The sequence below is a fragment of the Hakea prostrata genome, chromosome 1 (assembly GCF_041222555.1).
Source record: "Hakea prostrata isolate BN-2017 chromosome 1, UWA_Hpros_2, whole genome shotgun sequence".
Taxonomy (NCBI): Eukaryota; Viridiplantae; Streptophyta; class Magnoliopsida; order Proteales; family Proteaceae; genus Hakea; species Hakea prostrata.
Window position 1 is genome coordinate 18,933,277 of NC_142600.1, and position 23,003 is coordinate 18,956,279.

At 36.6% G+C, this 23,003-nt stretch overlaps 2 protein-coding genes across 2 annotated transcripts; both read right to left on the reverse strand.

The window, feature by feature from the left end:
• Positions 1 to 3,701: 3,701 nt before the first annotated feature.
• On the reverse strand, positions 3,702 to 11,389 carry LOC149028070 (TFIIB zinc-binding protein). The gene is made up of 7 exons (XM_089168329.1): positions 11,220 to 11,389; positions 10,709 to 10,761; positions 10,442 to 10,569; positions 9,075 to 9,115; positions 4,922 to 5,005; positions 4,780 to 4,836; positions 3,702 to 4,665 (listed from the first exon to the last, which is right to left on the reverse strand). The coding sequence occupies exons 3-7, from the start codon at positions 10,557 to 10,559 to the stop codon at positions 4,588 to 4,590; spliced, it is 378 nt and encodes a 125-aa protein (XP_089024455.1). The 5' UTR covers positions 10,560 to 10,569; positions 10,709 to 10,761; positions 11,220 to 11,389; the 3' UTR covers positions 3,702 to 4,587.
• Positions 11,390 to 19,441: 8,052 nt separating this feature from the next.
• Positions 19,442 to 20,752, reverse strand: LOC149028071 (uncharacterized). The gene has a single exon (XM_089147677.1). It carries the CDS (start codon positions 20,627 to 20,629, stop codon positions 19,967 to 19,969), a length of 663 nt encoding a protein of 220 aa, XP_089003803.1. The 5' UTR covers positions 20,630 to 20,752; the 3' UTR covers positions 19,442 to 19,966.
• Between the last annotated feature and the right edge of the window lie 2,251 nt (positions 20,753 to 23,003).

Here is a 23,003-nt window from a genome sequence, read left to right on the forward strand (position 1 = left end):
GGAAAATCATCGATTTTCCGGCCAAATTTCAGAAATTTTTTTTCTTCTTTCTTTATACTGCTCTTTGAGTCGTGGGTAGCAGGCTCCGCTGCTATTTCTGCAGGAGAAGAAGAAGATGAAGAAAGAGAGAGAGATAAAGAGACCGATCTGATCTGTTTTGCCGGAGAAGAAGAAGAAAGAGAGAAAGGGAAAGAAATCCCGAACAAACTGAAAACTTCTCGCCGCCGAGATCTCGGCGATTATTCACCATTTCACTCGGTTCGCCGGGCGGCGAACCGAGCGAAACCATTGAAGCTTCGTTCCATGCTCTGGATACAAGAGAATTGAAGGGAAGGAAAGTGAAGGTTTCAAATCTGATAAGTTTTGTAAATATGCATTTTAATATTTTAGGTGAACAACCTAAGAGAAAAGTTTTTCCCCCTCAAGTTGGAGCGGCTTTTACATAAAAATTTAAAATGAAAACTTAGTGATGAGCAGTACTCAACCAAGAACACTAACTAGATAAACCAAAGTGTGTGACAAGAGGACAACCTAAAGAGAAGTCGATCATCGTTGGCTCGTAGCTCTAATCGGTATATTATTATTTTTACTATTCTTTTTTACTTGTAAGGTTCTATATAATTTGTTGTTGTAACCATGGTATGTCGCCATGTCGCTGGGGGGTGACACGCCAGCGACACCGATAAAACCTTAAGTCGGAGATATATCCCCCGTGTTAGTAGATATATCGCTAAATTTGCCATATATAACAGCCTTTCGTTTGTTTTTCACCAATTTTTCGTTTGCTTTTGCCAAGGTGAGATAGGGCCTCTAAAAGCTCCGGGGGCGCTGCCCTCACACCCCCACCGGGGCGACCCCCGTGCCCGTCGGCAACAATATGTGAAGCATGAGCCATACATCTCTTTTCTCAACATAATTGTATAATGAATTGTAAACTTTAGACATCTCTTTACTAATTGTGTATTTGTGTTTTCTTTGCATATTTAAATTAGTTTATATGAATTTTCCAAACTTCCAGTTTTGCCCGCATATAGCTGGACATGTGCCAATTATAAACTTTAGGTTAGGTGATGTTTTAGGTCAAAATAACACTCCCAATGTGTTTATTGACCTCAAATTAGATTACACGTCAAATTTCAGGTCAAAATGACCTGAAATACCCTTCGAAACAGGGGTTCGATTTTTCATCGAACCCTTGCCAAAAGTCGGGCGACTTTTGGCGACATGTCGCCCATGTCGCCGTGTCGCCAGGGTCCGACACGGCGACATGAGTCGACATATTGAACCTTGGTTGTAACACCGTTGGGAGTGCTCCCTATCAGGGGAGACGATCTACACTCGATCTGAATAGGAACTGCTGCCTAAGAAATTGCTTCAACTCATTCAAAGTGTGCTGAACCAGATCCACAACCTGCTTTGACCTGATCGAGATTAGGGTCCAAACACATCCACAAAGGATTACTATATTCGTCTTCGAAAGTTTCCCATCTTACAGCCCTACAGGTTAGTGCTCATTGAAGAAAATATGGTATAATCTGCTTCTCACTTCAAAAGAAATATTGGTCTATTTTATTGGCTGCAAATGGCCACATTTCTTTCTCGCATGGCCAGGCTTCTTGGAGTTCTTTTTCAAAACAAAATCTAATTAGCCCCAATTGGAAAATGCTTGATGAAGAGCGAGATTGAAGAGACAAGATGAGGGGAAATAAAATCTATGATCGTTGTGTGACAACACATACCGGTGTGATGTGGCAGGCATACATGATTTCACATTTCTACACTTGTGTGATTCTAATCAATTTAATGGTATCAATGATGAATCCTCATTAGTCTGAAAATTCATTTTTATCCCTTGAAGTTCAAACTATAGACGTTTTGGAACAAAACAAAGGCCAATGAAATGAGGAAATGAAGTCTGAAACACGCCAAAGATGTATTTTGAGGCATCATTCATAGATGAAGATTTCAGACCTTGATCATATGCATTTCCGGTATTGTTGAATATTCATCATAAAAGCATGAACTGATCACAATTAATGAATACACAGTAGCTCCACGAGTTGTTGGTATTGATATTTGATTATAATAATCACTGCCTCCAATTATTCATCATACACCATTTCTTTTCTTATCTTCAAGCGATAGGGGTTGAACATGAGTCTAAACTTAAATAGTAAGACTAAGGCGTTGGAGAAAATCAGAATATTCTGAACACATGTGGTATATCCATTCAATAGTAGATCTCTAAGATATTTCATTTTTAGGCAGCTACAACGAATAATATATACTTGTTAGTTGTTATTTAATGCCTTAGGAAGTATTCACCATCTATTAAGGATTCAAAACAAGCATTAACTAAGTTACTTCGGATTTGAATATGGGTTGCATTGATCTTGATCTCCAAATTGGCCTTTTAATCTTTTTAGTCCTATTACAATGCTTAAAATTCAGAGATATATTTTCTAATCTCATTTTGATCAGTTGATGTGGTTCAAATCTAGGTTTACTTTTGATATTGGTGATCAAGGTGTAGTCATCATCATTTGATTTGATATTATTGGGATCTAATTTTATCTAACACATTTGGCAGGTGCAGATCTACAGCTGTGTTGAGAAGATAAAGTAGAGAATTAGAGAAAAGTGAAATGTTTCAGAGAAAAGAAACAAACATTGGTCATGTATGTTTTAAAAAAATCAAACAACACAACTACCAGAGTGAAATTGAGGAGCAATCATTAAAACAGCAAGTTAAATGTAAAAAATAAAATCTTAAAAAACTCCAGCTTTGAAATGTAACTTTTAAATGTCTCCTGAAAGTGGGTAGAGTTAGTTTGTGTTAAATTATGAACTGGAGTTACTATTGCAAGATTTCTGTCAATTGTAAAGATGATAGAAATGTTAGAGCTTTTTTTTTTTTTTTTTTTTTTTGGTAAACCGAGCATTTTTTTTTTTTTACACTTAGATACAAAGCAAACTTGTACAGATGTGACCCAATTGCAACATGTAGACATTTGTTTTGATATAATACACCTGATGAAAGATAAATCGAATGAAAATCCTGATGTTTCAAAAATCACAAAAATAATATGATGACCAGTTATACTTGGAATAGAGAACACAAATCATTTAACATGGATGGAATGAAAAATTGCTCTAGAATATGTCCCTACTTGGTAAATGTATAGAACAAATTAATTTGCATTTAGTGTACTGGTCCTTCACTAGGTCATTTTATTGTTCTCAATGTATCTTACTTTAATATATCATACCTGCAAGATAAATAATATAAAGCAGGTAACTCCTTTATTCCAACTCCTCCTAATCCTGATTCCAGCCAATTTTTATTTAATGTTTTTTGTTATTCTTTATGATGTCCACTCTATAGAGTTGGAAAGAACTCAACTTGATCATCATCATATATATATTGAGTAATTTGGATTAGATAATCCATCCAATTGCTTTCTTCTCTGGCTGAGAGGGTGGAGATAACCTGAAATTTTGGTTTCATAGCTGTTGAATTAACTGCTAGTTTTGTTTTAATGAAAGGAAAAGAAAGATTCTTGTCAAATAAAAAAGAATTCTTAGAATAGAATGTACTTGTTTGTTATAATAAGTCTAAGCTACTTTAATAGCTTAATTCACTTTACTAATAGTTTGATTTAATTTTTCTCTTTACCATCTTTGTTGAATATAGTGTTCGTGCAACTTTGTGTTACTGTCACTGTCCAAGGCAGGGTCCATGGAACTAATTCTTCTCCTAAGAATTGAAGCACAGGTGTTTAAAGCTTCACTTCAGATTATAAAATTTCTGCTACTTGTAGTGAAAGAGATGGCAGCATTATGCTTGTATAAATCTTGAGTTTACATCCAACAATCTAGTCACGCAACTACAAACAAGCTTTGAAATTTGTGGGTCATTGGTCATTGTCTTTGTGATACTTGTATCAGAGTGCTTCTTTCCCTAGAGACCACCATACGTGCCAAAATAGTTGATCACACCTTTGTTGATGGCAATGCCATTCCATTCGAAGTTGTTATAGTCTGTCTAACAATTACTTTTAACGAACAAGCACCATACAGGAAGCATTCTGATATGCTTACAAAAGCATCCAAATAAGTAACTGTTTATTATTATTTTATTAACCAAATTCTTTTATTTGGGAATAAAATCATATAATATGACAATGATTTTGTGTAGTTTTTAGAACCAAATTAAAGATGTTAACTGAATCCTTACTTCCTTCCCGATCCACTAAAAAGAGATATACCTATTGAGAAGCAGCATTCTTGCCTGAGAAGCAAGATCCTCAACTGGCAATGGGTACTTACCTACCCAACCCTAAATTAGGAAGTTTCAATATGATACAATCATATTCTAAGACTTCTTCCATGAATACATTATGATTCCTCATTCTTCACTTTAAATTCATTCACCATTTTCACCTTCGAGGCTTTTAAGGAAGTTGCATAAATATGTCAACACTAGCCACATAACCCTCCCCCAGCCACTCCAATGTCACCCCTCAACAGAAGGGGGAAAAGAAAAGGTATTATCAAAGCTTGTATTGAAACAAAAAAGAAGGTCGCTCATGTATTGATGGAAAATTTATGCCTGCACTCGGGGCACTCATAGAAAACAGTTTGCCCTTCATCTGCTGACCGCAGCTGAAAAGAGGAAAAGAACAGAAATGGCAGACCAAGATTGTAAGTCACAGGTTATGAGCCTGTACAGTTGAATTAGTAACTAAGTGGAACCATAGAATGTAATAGGAACTTCACCTGTTTGGTGTAATATTCAAGCTGAGGATGCCGGCAGCGTGGACATGGTTCATTGACCTGTCAAACATCACATAGCATAAGATTCAGCATTGAATTTACAGCAAGCAGCTTTGCTCCATTAACCATAGTCCGTTGCACTTACCACAGCTCTTTGCACAGTTCCCTCGTCTGTGTTAATTCCATCGAGTTGCACAAAGGGTTCGATGCCAAGTTCCCTTCTTATATCCTGAAATAGAAGGACAAAAACAGCCGCATGCTCGTAAAAACTAGAAAATAAGGCCAAGACAATAGTATGCTATCAGACAAGAATACCCAACATGCAAACAAGTGAGAAGGGCGATCACATTGAGCACAAAAAAATGTGGATTTGACACTAACACTGATTTATCGTGCCTTCACCTTTAAAGATGTCCAAATAGCTAAGACAGGCGAACATATGGAACATGGCAAAAGATAGTTTAGATGGAAATAATTTGATCCAACAAAGTCGTCGGAAAATATATTAATTTTCTCTTCCCCTTTTCGGTTCTCCTTTTACCTGAATGTGAGTGGAGGTGGGCCAATCTATCTTCTCCAATAAGTATAGAGCCTTCCATGCCAAAGAATCAGCCATGAAGGAAGGATATGATATCATTGTTATAGCATCCCACTCCACTATTTTCAACACATTCACCTGGCCTAAAGCCAGATCTGATAGTTAGTGTCTCAGTAGCCCAGATGGATGAAATAACCAAAGCTCAGGAGCAGCAGAGATTCACCAAGCAAGCCGATCTCTTGCAATAAAACCCAGATCTCTGGTGGCTGTCTGGGACAAGACCAGCACTGCAATTCAGCTTGTAGAATGTGGTTTTGGGAGGCCACCATATCTCAGTATTTGCAGGAGAGGAAGAGTCGCCTGGAAGTGCGAGGTAAAGGATGCCTTAAGGATTCTGTGCAGGCCTTATGGGCATGAGACAAAGTTTCTAAAGCAGGTACCTCCATGGATCTACCCAAATCTGCTTGTGAACTCAAACCAAGATGAACTAGCTCCCAACCAAGATGAACCCAACCTTGTTCTGGTTCAGTAGTACTTTTAGGATTAATTTTATTAGGGAAAGATGTGAACTTTTTCCTTTTCTTTTTTTTTTTAAAATAAATTTGGGTAGTGGATGGTGGATACGTGAGGAATTTCCAATTTCAGTCCTAAAGTTTGGAGAAGTAATTAGGAATATCTTTTACTTGTATATATACTTTAAACTGCTCATATTGAATAGATTGAAAAGATGAATTGAGTTCAGTTATGACAAGCTAGCTTGGCAGGACTGTCCCCCCCCCCCCCCCAATTTTTCTTTTTCTTATACATTCCTCTATGCCCTGCAACTCTGATCTCTTCCATGCTTCCTTCTTCCAACTGGCTCTCCACCAATTTGGTATCAAAGACAATTTGGGAATCTCTCTCACCCCATTCTTCTTCTCCTTCTCCTCTTCCATCACAGTTCTACTACACGACCAGCAACGTGAAAGAAGCGAAGAGCACGGGAGGGGAAAACTTTAGGCTCCATCAATGCCACTTCCCTTCATTCCCATCATCAGCAGTTCCATTCTGAAAGAGGAAAAAAAAAGGTGCTGCTTTGTTTCTAGATACCACCCCTACAGCCCTACCCCTAGATTCTGCTATGAAGCCCCAATTCACATTCCTCTCCAAACCAGAAACCCAAACCCTTTCGACTCTCATTCCAATCACATCCCATTTTACCAAGAAAACCCTTCACAACATCCACTATAAATCACAAAATCACCCACCATACCACTCTGAGTTCAAGGTTGCAGAGACAAAGTAAAGGGCGAAGAAGATAAAACAAGAGACAGAGCCAAAAAGAGAAAAATGAGGCAAGGGAGCAAAGAGTAATAAGGACAAGAGGTATTAAACCCCCCCCCCACCCCCCAAAAAAAAAAATACATACCTAATTTCAGAAGCTGTGTACTTCGATTGCTAAGCAGAACCCAAATCAAAGTAGAACTCCCCTTCTCTGTTGTCACAACCCATGCTGTAGGAGACGGTTTAGTTTGGCTTATTCTTTTCATTCTTAAATGACCCTACCACTTAATTGTTACTTCATGTGTTATTTTTTTAGCCTAAATACAACTTTTATCATCCACTATCCATGTGTTAAAAAGCTAAGCTTCCTTTAGTAACATTTTTATCCATTTTGTCCTTATTTTAGCCTTCACCCCTTGTTTACCCTCCTTAAATTCTAAACCTAATTTGATCCATCCTTAATATGATGTTTCAATAGCCTGCAGAAATTCCATTTACCGATGAGTAAAAGGCAAATCTGGCTAAATCATGAAGGTTAATCCAACTGATTTACTCCTTTTGAATAACTCTACACTCAAATTTGCCAAATTAAGCCTGCACTTTCACCATCTACCATCTAATAAGATCTGACTCAAGCAGGGAAATGGGATCACCCTAAGAGATTCCATGTCTTAGAGAAGAAATATTAAACTTTGCTGTCATTATGTAAAATACTGTATATAACAGACATAATGCAACACATGCCATTTGGACCCACTTATCACAAAAGCCAAGGCGGAGGAGCTTTTGCTTGACAACAGACCATTTGAGGCAACTACAAGCTTTTCATGAAAACTGCAACAAGTTTTTTCTTCCCTCTTTTCCACTTCTTAATATGACATAAATCTCATGACTGTTTATCCATTGTCTGAAAAAAGCTTTCCAGTAAGAAATGCCAACTGTCGCGGGAGATTATATCGGGAAGAATAAGCTGAAGACAGCAGCCATAATTTTTGCTGTAACTTTAGTCAGAACATACAAAGGCTGATCTGATGAAGTTGTCCTGCTTCTGGGCTGTCAACTTTGGGAACAAGGTATAAGAATCCAAGGTTGGCTTTTGGAAGGAGCAACCCAGATAGGAAAATTTCTGTAACAAAAGCTACAAGGTTGCACTGGACAAGATCCGAGAATTCTGGAACATAGCAGGTGGAAGTCCATCCAGATGGGCAGACCGTTGAGGTTTCTAATTTCGAATAGGTCTGGAATTGCCACAAGATCTGATTGACATCCTCATGGTGGAGCTGAAAGATAAGTGGAAATGAGAGGTAATTCCCAAAATTTGTAGTTTAGCTAAGAGTCAACTCTTCAGTCAATTTATCCATTATTTTATTTTCCAAGTTGGTTTATGTTACCTTACACCAGATTAGGCCAACGTGTTTCTTAGACTTCTACATAATTTTGCAAGGGGCTACAAGCATTGTACATGAATTTAATTAATAAGATATAGAAGAACAAGATATATAGCTTTTATGCTTCTCTGTTCTCTATGATAAAATGGAGATGCCACTTGCGGAAGACAGAAACACTATGAGGAGCCATGACTGACAAACCTACTAGAGAGACTACCCTATCTTCTTAGCCCCTCTTCGGTCCCCCCCCCCCCCCCAAGACCAAAAAAAAATGTCCTGCAAAGAGAACCAATAAAAAGTATTTACTGTTGCTGAACCTGAAGTTTGTGATCCTCTTGTGAACTGGTTATCAAGTGTGACTCATCTACATTGGAAACATAAGCATGCATCCCAAAAAGGACTTGCAGTTAAAAGTGCTCACATACATTCAGACCAATGAAATCAAATAACAAGTGTTAATAACACTGCACTCCCAACATGAATCATATCACTCAAGATAAGATCTAGTGATACCATACATTGCAAGCAAACTACATGTATGGTATCTTCCATCATTTCATCCATTTAGAAGTCAGATGAATGAAACACATAAATGCAAAACTATAGAGGAGGCAGTTGCCAATCTCTCCTTCCAATTATAGAAGGATATATATCACTAAAACCCAGTCTTATCTTCTTATCCTAAGTTACCTTACATCATGAACAGTTAACAAGTTGGCAATTTTCGTATTTTACATCCTACAATAGGTTTTAGACTCTAAATTGTAGATATTATAAAAGAGAAAAGTTTTAGGCAACACAACCTATCGCCCCGAAAATGGAATTAAAAAAGGGGCCACAATCTTCATAGCAATATGAACCCAGAAGTATGTGCTACAATGACACAGTTTTGTTCAGGTTGGTATAATGTCTCAAAACTTGGACGCCGAGATAGGCAAAGATGCAATAAGATTAAGAACAATTTACACATTCATTTTCATCTCTAGATTTTTAACTGGTGGGAAGCACCACCCGGAGCTACTTCTACTGCCTGATCTTTTTCATGCATATTATATAGCAGTAAGCATCTAAAACAAAGAGAACTTCCAAGGAAAAAAATAAAGACATACCTCAGCAGTAACTGTGTAGGATGTTTCTCTGTTGATAATGTCTGGAAGAGGCAACTAGTGAAATCAAGAAAAGCTTTAAATTTGATACATAAATAAAACATAAAACAGATCTCGACTACAGAATATTGGTTTAAAACAAGCAGGAAAACCAGAAGACTAAGCCATATAAAGAATGCATTATAATACAACCACAACAACAATTCAATGTGCAATTGAATAGAGCTATATGGATCCAAAAGACCAAAATGAAAATCAGAACACACTTTTATCAGCTTGTTCATGAACTAAACAAATTTCAATGCAGAGAAGACACAGGCAAAGAGAAATTATCATTGTTCATTTAAGGTAAGCATTTATCATTGAAGCAGGCAAACCGATTCTAGTAGGAAAAGTCAATAAGCATTCTTAATAAATTGATAAGCAGAACAATTGGTACTCTTTAAGCAATTAAATGAAATTTTCATTTATTTATAGAGAGAGGAAGAAATGTGGTAACCAGTAGCCATCTAAGATCGTGTATTTTCAACTAGGGAAAGTGGGGAAAAATGAAAGCATGATAAGGAAACTGGATGTTTCTTTAGTTCTCTTAACAACTTTTTTATGCTCCCTAGAGACCAAGTCTCACTTTTCTTTTACGTATCATACCGCAAGAAGCTTCTTGAATCACAACGGACGACCTATTACTGTAAACTTAGAAGTGCAACAGCTTCTACAATCTGCATGACTTCCTATAAGATGCTTTGACTATATAAGACCTTCAAATATTAGCCACTTTTACTTGACATCACAACCAATGAATCCAGTTGACATAATTAGAGCTGATAGTATAGTGGGTTAGCATTGGAACGATGGTTAGGTTGCATTGCGACCATCCTTTGCAGGTTCAAATGGAATGGCCACCCTACGAAGTGGAGGTAAGGCTTCATACATTGGTGGGAGCCTCATGCAACAGGATGCTCTTTTTTTTTAAAACTGATAGCATCTTCATGCTTTCCACAGTTTCTGTTAGGCATGATAAGCGAAAGCTGAATTTCAATATTAGACTCGTGAGGATTTCAGCCTGGGATCAATCCAATTACTAAACTGAGTCAAAAACAATCTTACAAGCTAAGAATGGCATAAACTTCCTATTCCATTACCATCAGGGCAAACAACTTAAAAAAACTCCATGCCAAATTCACCACACCAGAATATAAAAGCTGGTGTCTGCCATTCATGATCCAATTCAAATTAAGAGAAAGTTGTCTCACACGATAAAACCAAAAACTCCTACATATATTAATTAAACATCAGAAGAGAAAAAAAGAGCATGGGGAAGATGAGGAGAGCCTAGAGAAAAAATAGAACTATAAAAAGCAAAGGATCACCTTTTGGGTTGCGCTTGCATTTGCATAATGGACACTTAGCAATGTCGCGCGACTCCAGAGAAAGCAATGTTCCACACATATCACAGAACAAGAAATCACGCCCTTGACTATATGCCATTTAAGATATCCTTCAAATTTTCATCATTCACAAAGAGTGGAAATTGTTAAGTAAAACTATAAAGCTTCTCTGCCTTCAAAAGAGGGACGAATTAGCGGAAATAAAAGGAAAAATTGAAGAATTAGGATTTAAAAAAAAAAAAACCATACCTGCGTTGAGATGGTATAATTGCGATCCCTGCCTCACAGGCAGGCAATTATCCCTGCAAGATAGAGGACGCGCGTCACTAGTTACTCAGTGATCAATTTTGAAAGAGAATTTCAAAACACAAACACACCAAAGGATTACTGCATTCTCGGGCAAGGGGATAGCGAAGACTTAAGAGAATGGCAGAATGCACACAGATACGGGAGAACCATAATTAAATGGGAAAGTTAATAAGAACATAGAAACCACATGTTGAGCAGGGTCTCAGTCGGAGAGGATCAATGGCAAGTCACACAAACAAAACAACAGAACGAATTAAGAACTGCCTATTCCAACCCAAGCTCCAAAATGTCCATATCTATCTGGTTCTACTTCTAGAGTTCTGAAAGAATAATGTGTCAAGAAAAGCAGGGCTAGAATACAACAGGGACACAGAAAAGGAGAGACGAGCATGTCATTGGCAAGAAACCGGAAAGTTGAGGTGAATCAATGGCGACAAGCCTAAAGAGTTACCTGAAGTACTTTGTCGAGCCGTGAGCAAGCAAGAAAGTAAGGATTTGGAAATCTTTGGCTCCCAGGTTGCAGACTTGCAGCTCAAGTGCCCAACTCTGGTATTTGATTACACGGGTATCTCCGTATCTGGATTCTGGGGTTTTGAATTTCGCTCTTTCGAGCGTAGGGGTTTTATTTTTCTTCAAATAATTCCCTGGGAGGGTCGGAGCATGGAGGAATTTTGGGACGGTGGAGATTGAGAATTGGGTCGATCTCGACCGCTCATTTCAGTCGTTTCGTATATATAAGTAATTCACAGCAACTTTTGTTATTTGATGTTTTATCTCTAGGGTAATCGTGATTTTTCTTTTTAATAATATGTTTTTTCCTTATAAAAAAAAAAAATTCACAGCACCTTTTGTAAGATGAGCAGTCGAGAAACTATTTTGATTTCCACCGTACCCTAATGAGCAGTCGAGAAACTATTTTAATTTCCACCGTACCCTACCAGTGCTGCACATTGTTATTCGACATGTCAGTAAATGTCACGTGTTGCTGGCTGTTGACACCAGCGATATGGTGACAATTTGCCGACATGTCGACGATTTTTGGTAGGGTGTTGTGAAAATTCGCCCTAATTTTGGAGATATTTGGAATCGTTTTTGCTTACATTTTTTTTTGTGTGGTTTAATTTGAAGCCAATAAACACATTTGGAGTATTATTTTGGCTTAAAAAATCATTTAATCCAAAGTTTATGATAGGCGCATGCCCGGATAATATGCGGGCAAAACTGAAAGTTTAGAAAACTCATACAAATTAATGTAAACATGCAAAGAGAATACAAATACACAACTAGTGAAGAGAAGTACTAAAATTTACAATTCATTATACAATAATATTGAGGCGTGCTAGCTTTCCGCCTTTGTGGCGTGTCGCCTAAAGTGGCGTTTGTGATGGTGGATATGATTGTTGTATCCCTTGTGTTTATTTGTGGTTGTTACAGCTTTTATTCTAAAGATTTCTTGGGCTTGACTCAGTCCTTAGCCTGGATGACCGTGTCTATGGCATGTACGACATTTGGTCACTTTCCACTCCATGGTTCGGATCAAACTTGGGTTTTCATGCATCTATTTTTTGTATTTCTTGCTTTTATACGTTGTGTTTGTATTTCCTCTGGAGTTCATGAATGAATATTTTTGACATCTTACGGGAAAAAAAAAGAGTATATGCCAATAAACACAAGGTGAAAAATCGAATGAAATTTTGTTAAATAACAACTTTTGGCATAAGTCGTTGGGGGAGTCATATAGCCCCCAATTACATGTCAGCCTATTAACCTGTAACACATTAATTTTGTCCTCGGTAAAATTTAGACAGAAATATTTCAGTTCCATCCATGAGTTATTTCTTAATATTAATATTATTTTACCCAAAAAAATTAATATTATCTCATAAATTATCTAATTTATATTTATCCCCTTATTAGTCTATCAATAATACTCTTTCTTTTGTTTAGTTCTTAGAACCCCAAGATTTACAAGTCATTATATTTTCTATTCCTAAAAGAAAATTCAATTACAAATGTCCGCGGCTGTTTAGGACGATGATATTATCCTAAGACAAATAGTTGAAGTATTAATTTTAGACTCTATTATTCAAGTATTTTTTACATTAACAACTTTACATTCATCTCTCTATTTTATTTTTTCTCCTTTTCTTTACTCTTTTGGCTGGGCAAGAATGGGGGAGACCTGAATGCTGTGTATTTAATGCACAATACCTGTTGCTAACGGTCGAGATCGATATCTCTTATTTGATAGAGATTTCGATCCTAACCATTGATGATACAAAAGAGATTTTGATCTCAACCGTTAGCAGCACAGAAGAGATTTCGATCTCGACCATTGACAGCATGATACTACGTATTAACTGAAGTTGAACCGGACAAGAATAAGAAATGTAATGACAGCAAATCAACCGTCAAAGCTCGCTAATGGAGATGACCAACGGCAAATAAGGACTGTCAAAGTCAATTTCCAAAAAGGCCAAAAGAGACTTTGTTGCTCTGAATCTTCTTCAAAACCACGTTCACCTTTTGCAATTTTCAAACCAAATGAAAGAAAAAGCACTAACCTAAACCTAAACCTAACCCTAACCCCAACCCCTGACCCTCGTGTTGCAAGAGAGGATAAAATGGAATCTCACCCCAAGTGATCTTACAAGTAGCAGAAGCGTTTATTGTTTATTTTGATGATAAACGTAACTGTTCGAAAAGAAGTTAAGCAGAGACACGGATAGAATGATAAGGGACTTTGCTTCAGTGCGACGGTTAAGCAAAGCATTTCGATCTAACAGAGTTAGATTGAAATTTCAATCTTAGTCATTCAAATTTCATGGTCGAAATTTAATTTCGATTGAAATTTCGGATCTGACGGTCTGAAATCTAGCTTGATGGTCATGCATATGTCGCAAGCAAAATTAAATGATAAGCACTTTGAAGTTAATTTACAACCATACAAGTGAAGAAATATGCTACGCCTTCAGTTAAACAAAATAGCGCTCCAAAAAGCCCTACAAGCTTTGACTGGTTGCTTTGAGCATTAGACCCTTGAAGCTTGGGAGTTCCCCCTAAGCTTAAATCTAAATTTAATCGAGTCATGAAATATAAAATTTATATATTGAATAATATTAATGTATTTATGACTCGAGACTTGAAGGCGTGGGTCGTGAATCATGGGTTAAGGGTTTTAATGAGAAAATGTGCTACTAGACAAGTACTTTTCTATATGAAAATGACTTAGAGAAGTGCCTTCTCATAAGGAAGTGACATTGTCCCTTCATCTGTAGGATTTGAGACTCTACATATACCTAGGAAAGAGCTCTTCTTTTCTCATTAAGTTTCCTTCCTTCTCTCTTCACCGTCATCTTTCGGTTTTAGAATGAATATAGTAACCTTTCTTCCGTCAAAATGAATATAGTAACCTAATTGTCTAATGGAACCTTTTTGGGATGTAGCTTTAATAGTTAAGGATTAACTAATTTTGAGCGTGAAAACACAATTTAATATGTATTGTACAATTCGTGATGTTTAAATACTTTAAAGAAAGCACCAATAATATGTTTTAGTTTCAAAGTGTTCGAAATTGTAGCAATCACACGAGTGCTCGTGAAAGATCTTCAAGAACAAAATATATGTTTGGCACCCCCTTTTATAAAATGACTTTTTTACAACTTCTAGAACTAGTATTGAAAAAATATATGAATATAATAAACACAAATAGATCACTCAAATCTCCTAAACAATACATTAAAGTCCAAGATCACTCAAATCTTATAAACAAAAAAAGATCAAAACCCCACTAAAAGTAGTCTCATACATAATTTTAAACGCAGACATAGAAAACTGATGGAATTTTTTTTTGGTAAAAACAGATGAAAGTTAAAGTGCAAAATACCATCAAAGTAAACAAAATCCTAGATTGACTATATAAGTTTGTGGGAGCTGCAGCCTCTCAGGGCATTAGGCACATTTTAATAATATTGTCTTCCTTAGTAATCAGGAAAACTCCCCCACTTCAAAATCAAAAAGCTAAAGCCCATAATAATGGAAATAGTAGCCAACGCAGAGCTGTTCTAGTGGTGAAATCAACACCTCTTAGTGAAGAAGTCGTGGGTTCGACTCTTGCTGAGGCATATTAATATTCGGAAATAGTAATCATCAGCACTGATGGTTTAAATCTTGAACCTTGTTATTCATTCTTTCTCAACTTCTTATGCTGAAATGTTTCCTATGTTTCTCATTGGCTACCTCTTTTAGCAGTCAATGAAATATAATCATTTTGTTCTATATTGGATTCACAAATACTTTTCATGGTTTTTCAAAAATAGCTTTTCAAATTTTTTTCCCCCTTTTTTATACAAATCAGTTTGATTTGTATATATAAAAAGAGCAGATATTATACATCATCAAAGAGAATTGAATCCATGACCACTTCATTAAGGGATTTTTTTTTTTTTTCTTTAAAAGAATATTTTATATCAACTTACTGGGGAGAGGGGGGGGGTGGGAACTATTATATATACCGCTATTGAGGATTAAGTCTTGACAACCCCACTGGGAGGTGTTGGTCACTACCAATAGATTTGACTTTTAGTAGTGTACTAAGGTTGTCTTTGACATGATTTTTTTTAAACTATTTTTCAAAAACCAATACTGAAACCTATTTTGTATAAAAATATGAAAATTGTTTGGTAACTAATATCTAGAATAGTTTTTTCACTAAAAAAATACATTTGGCATTACCCTTTTGCAAAATAAATTTTTTTTTATAAACTTTAAAACTTCCATTGAGAAAATTCTATCTACATTGTATGGTTTTTTGCCTTCCAAACCTCTAAGCAACTTGTTCTTAGTCTTACAAGAAGTATAAGAATCAATTTTTGCAAACTCAATCTCTTCCAGTATATGTGTGGGTTCATTCCAATCACTCAAAAGCAAAGAAGCAGCTAAGTTTCTTCATAACCTGTTTTTGGGGAAATTTTTTCTAGGATATTGATTGAATTAGATAAGAGTAAGAGTTGAAATACAGTCTTTCTGAAACGTAGAACGAGTCTTCTGTTAATCATAACTTTGTAAGATAGTACATCAAATTGTGTTTATTAATTCAAAACTACTATTTGGCTGAATTAAACCTCTCATCATTATTATGCTTTTTTTTTTGGTAAACCCACATAAGCTAACAATATATAAAACAACTAAGGGAACCGTAATGCAGATAAACCACAGATAAGAACTGGACAACCAGAAACAAAACACAAATGTTTTACACATTAATTAAAATCTCCTACAATGAACCTGAACAGAAAAAGTAGGGTAACCACACTGTTTTGACACAAAGAAGCAGAACCTAGTGAACCCAAAACCCGCTCCAATAGCCATCTACAACCTACAATTGATTACGCAGCTAAATCATTAACAAGCTTTTTTGGAGAAAAGGGCCTATATGATGACCCGCATCCAGACAAAGACCAAAGAGTCCTGAACTAAAGTCCTTACTGAAAAAGGAAGAGCAACACCCCAACAGAAAAAGAAAAGGAACAGAGGAAAGACACCACACCCGAGACAAGTCTTGAATGTCAATCATAACTTTGTAAGATGGTCACATCAAATTGTGTTCATTCCAAACTACGATTCCCCTGAAACCCCTCTAGAGCCAACAAAATACCTGAACAAGCCTGGCAATAAATCTAAAAGGAAAGAAAAAAAGAGGAGAAAAAGACCAGCTTAACCACAAGCCCACCACGGGTCATCAGGATTTCCCCACTTGACTGACGCGGCACCAAGATATAGCCAAATAGGCACACCCACAGCAGCACACCGAAAGAGAAGTGGTTCAGGCAAGAGAGTTGGTTAGATAGAACTTGTACGATCTATATGGGAGATTCTTCTCAAGTAAGCGAAAAAAAGGAAAAATATTTGTTTTTTTCATTAATTGGTCTATGGATCTGGGTATTGTCTAAATTTTTGATTAATTTTTTATTTGTAGATGCACAAGAGACATACTGTTCAAATTAAATACTGTGGTTATGGGGAAGAACACTGCATATCTGAATGTTGATTCTTTATGAGATTAACGAAGATAGGAACGATTGATTGATAATATGTTATATGGCTCTTTACGTCTATGTGATTATATGTTAATACCTTTTCCAGTTCTCAGTTTCCATTATGCTTTAATCTTTTAATGTAATTTCTGGGAGTGGTTGTAGTTTCTTACATGGGATCTCAAGGAATGTAGAATCGTTCAATTACCAAATAAGACTTAAAAAATGAACACTGAAGCATCTTTGTGCTTGACAATGCAAAAACTATTCAAATGGTGGATGAAGGGGTTTTCATTTCTTCCATCTTCTACCTATGCAATTGGATCAATTAGATATATACATAAAGAATTTTCAAAACCCAAAAGTTTTGAGGATTAAACAGTGGGAGGAAAATTGATGATGACTATCCAACTTTGAAGAAGATTTCGTAGAAGATTAGAAGGGTTTGGGTTGGGATCATGGCGATCAAATCAACAAACAATAGAGAATGATATTAGTATCAGAAACTTCTCATCGTTAATGTATTTTTAAATTGGAAATATCATCCGCATTCTTGGTTTCTGATCTTTCCATATCTCCCAATCTGTTCAGGGTAATTTTCATTTCTCCCAGATTCTAGGTAAGTGAATGGAGGAAGAAAACAAAGAAGTTTTATCATAGTGCAATTTTTTTTATCTAAATTTGATGGTGGGCGAAACCGAGATGGTCAAAAAATTGCCAAAAATTCGGTTATATATAGCCAAAATCTCAATTTTTTGTTATATTTTTTAAGATTTCTTGCGATTTTTATGTGATTTTTCTCGCAATTTTGTAGTTGAATCTTCAAAGTCAATGGATAATCTTACAATTCTTTCTCAATGATTTAAGTCTTAAAAGGCAATGTGTTAAATGTAGGTAGGGAGGAGAATTTACGTAGAATAATTGCTACAAATAATTCAAATTAGGAACATATTTTAAACAAAATCTTTAAGATCAGTGATCAATCTTATCAATTATATCCCAGTGATTTAGGCCTTTTAGGCAATGTGCTAACTATGGTTAGGAAATAGTATATACATGAAAGAATTTATGGAAACAATTTAAATTATGAAGGGATTTTGTAATGGAATCTTCAAGGTCAACTAGTAATCTTTTCAATTATGTCCCAATGATTTAGAGCTTAGCATGTAACATATTAAAAATGTGACTAAGAATGAGAATTTATAGGAAATAATTCAAATTTACTAAATATTGGCGTCAAATTAGGCCACAATAGGGGTGTCAATTTGTAGCCTGAACCGTTAAAACCGAACTGCACCGGCCCGTTATAGCCCGAACTGCCCGAACCGAACCTTAATGGGCTACGTTTGGGCTGAGGGTGGCAGAGCTCGCACCAACCCGAAGCCGAACCGCAACCCATTATAGCCCGTTTTACAACCCATTTTGTAAATTTACATTAAATAGTATTTGAATAAATATATTACCACTAGGTAGTTGGTATAAACAACTAAAAAAATTAAGCATGAATTCAAAGATCAAATAGTCATTATACTATTTAATATTTAGATTCTTGATTTCTATAGAATTGGTGAATTTTTTTTAATGGAAATTGATCAATAATAACTTTGTTTTCCAAAGAATTTTGGCTTTTGTTGTAGGATGCTCAATTATTTCTTATTGTTCTTTTTCTTGCACACCATAAACCATTAGTCAACCTAAGTCTAAACCATTAGTCCGAACCCAAACCCAAATCGAACCAAACCAAAACCGGCTCGAAACCGTTATTTTGCTAATGGGCTGTGTTTGGACTATGTGTTTTTCAACTCGAAACCATTAGGCCCAGTCCGAAACCGCCCAAACTACACCGTTGACACCCCTAGGCCACACACCAAATTTGGGCCTAAAATGACCTTAAAATACCCCTCGAAATCTAGTCATATTTTGCTAAATTTCACCGATTCGCCCGAGTTCGCCGGTGAATTCACAAAAATTTCAAACATTGAGCTTTTAAAAAATATATATGTAAATTTAATATTTTAACCTCCCTCGTAACTTTTAGAATCACATGTATTTTAAGAATCACCGAAAAAAAAACATAAGAAAGTGATTTTCTTAGAAAAAAAAAATTATGACTTTTGATTTTTTTTCACTTTTTTAAATAGAAAGAAGCAGTTTAAATTGAACCAAACATCATTATTTCTATTTATTTAGATAAAAATAAAAAGTGAAAATCATGCCAAATAGGTGTTGGTCGATATCAAGTGAACAACCTGTAATAACCTTTTAAATTTTATTTTGTAAAAAATTGATTCTGTTAATATCAATCAAATATGCCAACCCAGAACTGTTCTAGTGGTTGAAACCAACACGTGGGTTTGACTCTGCTGAGGCAAATTAATATCCTCATTGCCCAGCTTATTAAAGCCCCTTTGCACCAAAAAAAAAAAATATATATATATATATATATATATATATATATATATATCAATATATATATATATATATATATATATATATATATATATATATCAATCAAATATATCACTTAAAAGTTTCCTATAATTTTGAACCTTACTTTTACTAAGCTTATCTTTTTTCTTTTCTTTTTTTAAGGATAATTATTAAATTTATCACCAAAATATATATTTGAAATGGGGCCTGACTTCCTGGAGAAAATCAAACAATTCAATAAGCTTAGCTTGGACCACAATTCACCCACATTTCAACGTTGCCAGATAGTAATTCAATTACCAAGGGGTTAAAATGTAACGAAATTACTCGGGCAGTAGTTAAATGTAATTTTGAAGAGTAAAAAGACGGCCAGAATTGATAAAATATACAAGAAGATTAGTTTTCTCAGACGACAAAACCTGCCATCGTGTTTGTAACGGCTATAACTTCTTACTTACAATATCACACACTCGTGACTAGTACAGTAAAAATTTTCTCCTTTTTACCTTTTTTTTTACAGGAGAAAAGAATTACCGGAAATTGTACGGGGAGCGTTAAATGCTCCATTAAGCTCTCCATCAACTACAGTACTGCTCTGCTCTGCTCTGCTTTGCAAAAATTGCAATACAGATCACAAACCTAATCTGACCTAACCGACAAGATGGATACAAGGATTAAGAGACGCAATTACAAACAGATGAAACGTACCTACGCCGCCGGTATAACAAACCCTTCATTCGCCGTGAACTTCTACGCCGACGGTAACGGAAGATTCTGTCTTGATTTCTCCGGCGACGCGAGGAGGAGAAGGAGAGGCAGAGGGAGAGGGAGTGCAGGAAGAAGGTGAAGCACAAGGCGTCATAAACGGAGTACTCTCCTGTAGATTCTCCACATCGACTGCGACTGACGGCTCTTCTTGGGTAATCTCAAAACACTCCCCTAGAGAAACCCTCTTCTTCTTGATGGTGTTGGGGGTTGGGTTCCTCTCCGCCGAAGAAGATTTCTCCGACTCCAAATCCTCTTTGTCCTCTTCTTTGATGGTGAATAGAAGCCTTGATTGCCCGTACAGAACATGCCATTTTAACGGATTATCGTTTTCTTCCTGCTCCGCCGTGGAAGTGGTCGGAGCTGCCGCGGGCTCAATGCGGGACTGTTTTTTCCAGCAGAAGAAATATACTTGCTCCTTACAAGAGCTGCTACTATCGGCGGCGGCGATGGTGGTGGTGGTCGTCGTCGTCGTATAAGGTCTCCCTGAATCGTCAGACTCTACGGTGGCATTCTGCCGCCGGGATCTTCGCCTGCACCAGAGAACGTAGAAGATTTCGGCGAGTAGAAGCAAAACACAGGCGAGGAAGACTACGGTCAATCCGGTTCCAAGCTTACTTAGACCGCTCATGATCTATAAACGAAGTGTTTCAAAACGCAGATAAGAACAGTATAAGAGTCGAGATCGAGAGAGCGTGAGAGAGACGGAAGGTGCGATTTTAGCAAAAGATTATCTTTCGGATTATTTGTGTGGACAAAGTGGATTTTGATTTTTAATCTGAGTGACCGGTTGAATCCGCCATGGACAGACAAATGTGTGAATCGATTCAATCGAAAAACCAAAAAGTCCCGCCTGACCGAACTATTTACCGGCTATAGGCGGTGACCACCAACGGATATGACTTTTGTCAGTGATTTCTTCATTATTATATTGCGAAAAGAAAGAGATTTTTCTTGGAAATAGTAAATGCTGGGTGATGTATGTTTAAAGACTTTATAAGTTTGACGTGGACATGTCTAATTAGCTTTTTGTGGACATTTTAGATATTCAAAATTTGAATTTAAATAGGAGGGAGAGAAATGATGAAATGGATGCATTGTAAGTCACGAGTGATCATATGCATGAGAGAGGAGAAGGTGTGGAAAGAGGGAAGCCGCCTCCGATGATGAAGTTTTATTCTGGAAAACATGATTTTTCCTAGAGAAGAGTAAATGCCCGAAAAGATGAAGCTCTTCGGTTGGTGTTGAAGTTAATAAGTCTTACTACACCAAAGTGCGAATGATAGTTTATATAGTTAAGGAAGTTGGAAGCAACTAATACTAGCCATTGGATGGCAAAGACCATCTACTTGCGAGGCTCCATTTGGGCACGTCCAACCAAATTCGCGCATGCCCCTACCAAAGCTGACATTGACAGTGACAAGTAATCTTGTTTAGAACTCTCAAAAAGCCGGCGGGAAGCAATACCTGAAGGGATCCTAGGATGCTAACGTATCTCCTGATAAACGCAGCTTATTTAATGCATAGATATGGTGCATTAAATGTTAAATTTAGTGCTTTAGCAATTGAATGGCTATATAGGGGGTGCCTCATATCTTGCTTCATTCTCAGCGGATAACCGATGGCCGAGAAGTCCCTTAAATGGGTCGTTCCGCCATATCTCCATTGACAAGTGCCTAGGTGAAAATGACATTCCGATATTCGCCCTACCTTGGCACAATTCCACAAGCCACTTGGTTGAGAGGTTTGTCGATGGACTGAAGCCTGGTCTTGGTTCGATGGATCATGGGCCATTAGGCACAACATATTTCATTCACTAATTCAATTTTATTTAATCTCTCATCAAGGCATAGAGCATACTAGCAATAAGTACTAAGTTACTAGGAAGGAGAAGACTGGCTAGTCATGTGTGGCTTGTGGATATCTACATCCACAAAATGCCTTGATCAACAAGCTTGCAAGAATTTTAGTCTTGCTATAGCATATGGTAGTTATCTTGTGTTTAAATGCAAGATTTGCAAACCCAAGCAACCTTTATTATTATCTGCAGACAAAAGCTTTGCTCACCAACTTTGCAGCCTGTTATTGATGCAGATCAAGAGGAAATCACATTGTTTTTTTCTTCAGCTTCCCTTGAAGAAGAGGGATACCTAGATAGATGTCAGTTTCAAACATGAGAGTGATGTGAAAATTGGTGGATAACTGTTCTTTCAGAGACGCTAGTGTGCTAGGGCTATAATGAGCCCGGGTCTTGGATATATTGATTTGTTGACCAAAAAAATGTCAACACTGTTCAATGAGGTTATGGAACATCCGTGCTTTTGTGAGAGTAGCTTGGCCAAATAAAATCAAGTCATCTGCAACTGCTAAGTGGGTTAATTTAGCCCCTCCACGAGATAGTTGAATACCTTTGGCTTTTTAGAGCACATTGCTAGATCCATGTGAGAAGGACAGGATTTCAGCACACAAGACAAAAATGTAGGAGGAAAGTGGATCACTTTATCGTTGTCCTCGGTTGAAAAGATTGGAGAGGAGTACCATTGAATAAAATAGAGTATTGCAGGGTAGTAATACAGTGCATTACCCATTAATCTATCCACTGTTGCGGAAAACCATAATGTTAAAATGCCAAAGCAGTGAAAGCCCATACCATTCTATCAATGGCTTTACTCATATCAATTTTGATAGCTATGATCCCCTTCTTGCACTTCTTGTGTGAGTGAATCTTATGCAACTCCTCATGGAAAATAAAAATGTTATCGTGAATGTGCATGTCCTTAATTAAACCATTTTGTTGAAAGGATATTAAGTGTGGTAGAATTGTTTTTCAATCGATTGACAAGTATTTTTTTTTGTCAGAAGTCATTCACCGATTGAGGGGACTCCACTTTAGGGACTAGTGCAATAAAAGTATGGTTGAGGGATTAAAGGTACCTATACTAAAGAATTCCTTAAATCATATTGTTGATGTCAAGTTAAATGTCATTCCAAGAGCATTGAAAGAA

Coding starts and splice junctions, on each gene's coding strand:
- LOC149028070 (XM_089168329.1), bottom strand. CDS start 10,559: ATGGCATATAGTCAAGGGCGTGATTTCTTGTTCTGTGATATGTGTGGA. Junction 9,116..10,441: donor ATGCAAGCGCAACCCAAAAG/GTGATCCTTTGC, acceptor TGCCTCTTCCAG/ACATTATCAACAGAGAAACA. Junction 4,666..4,779: donor TTGAATATTACACCAAACAG/GTGAAGTTCCTA, acceptor TCCTCTTTTCAG/CTGCGGTCAGCAGATGAAGG.
- LOC149028071 (XM_089147677.1), bottom strand. CDS start 20,629: ATGAGCGGTCTAAGTAAGCTTGGAACCGGATTGACCGTAGTCTTCCTC.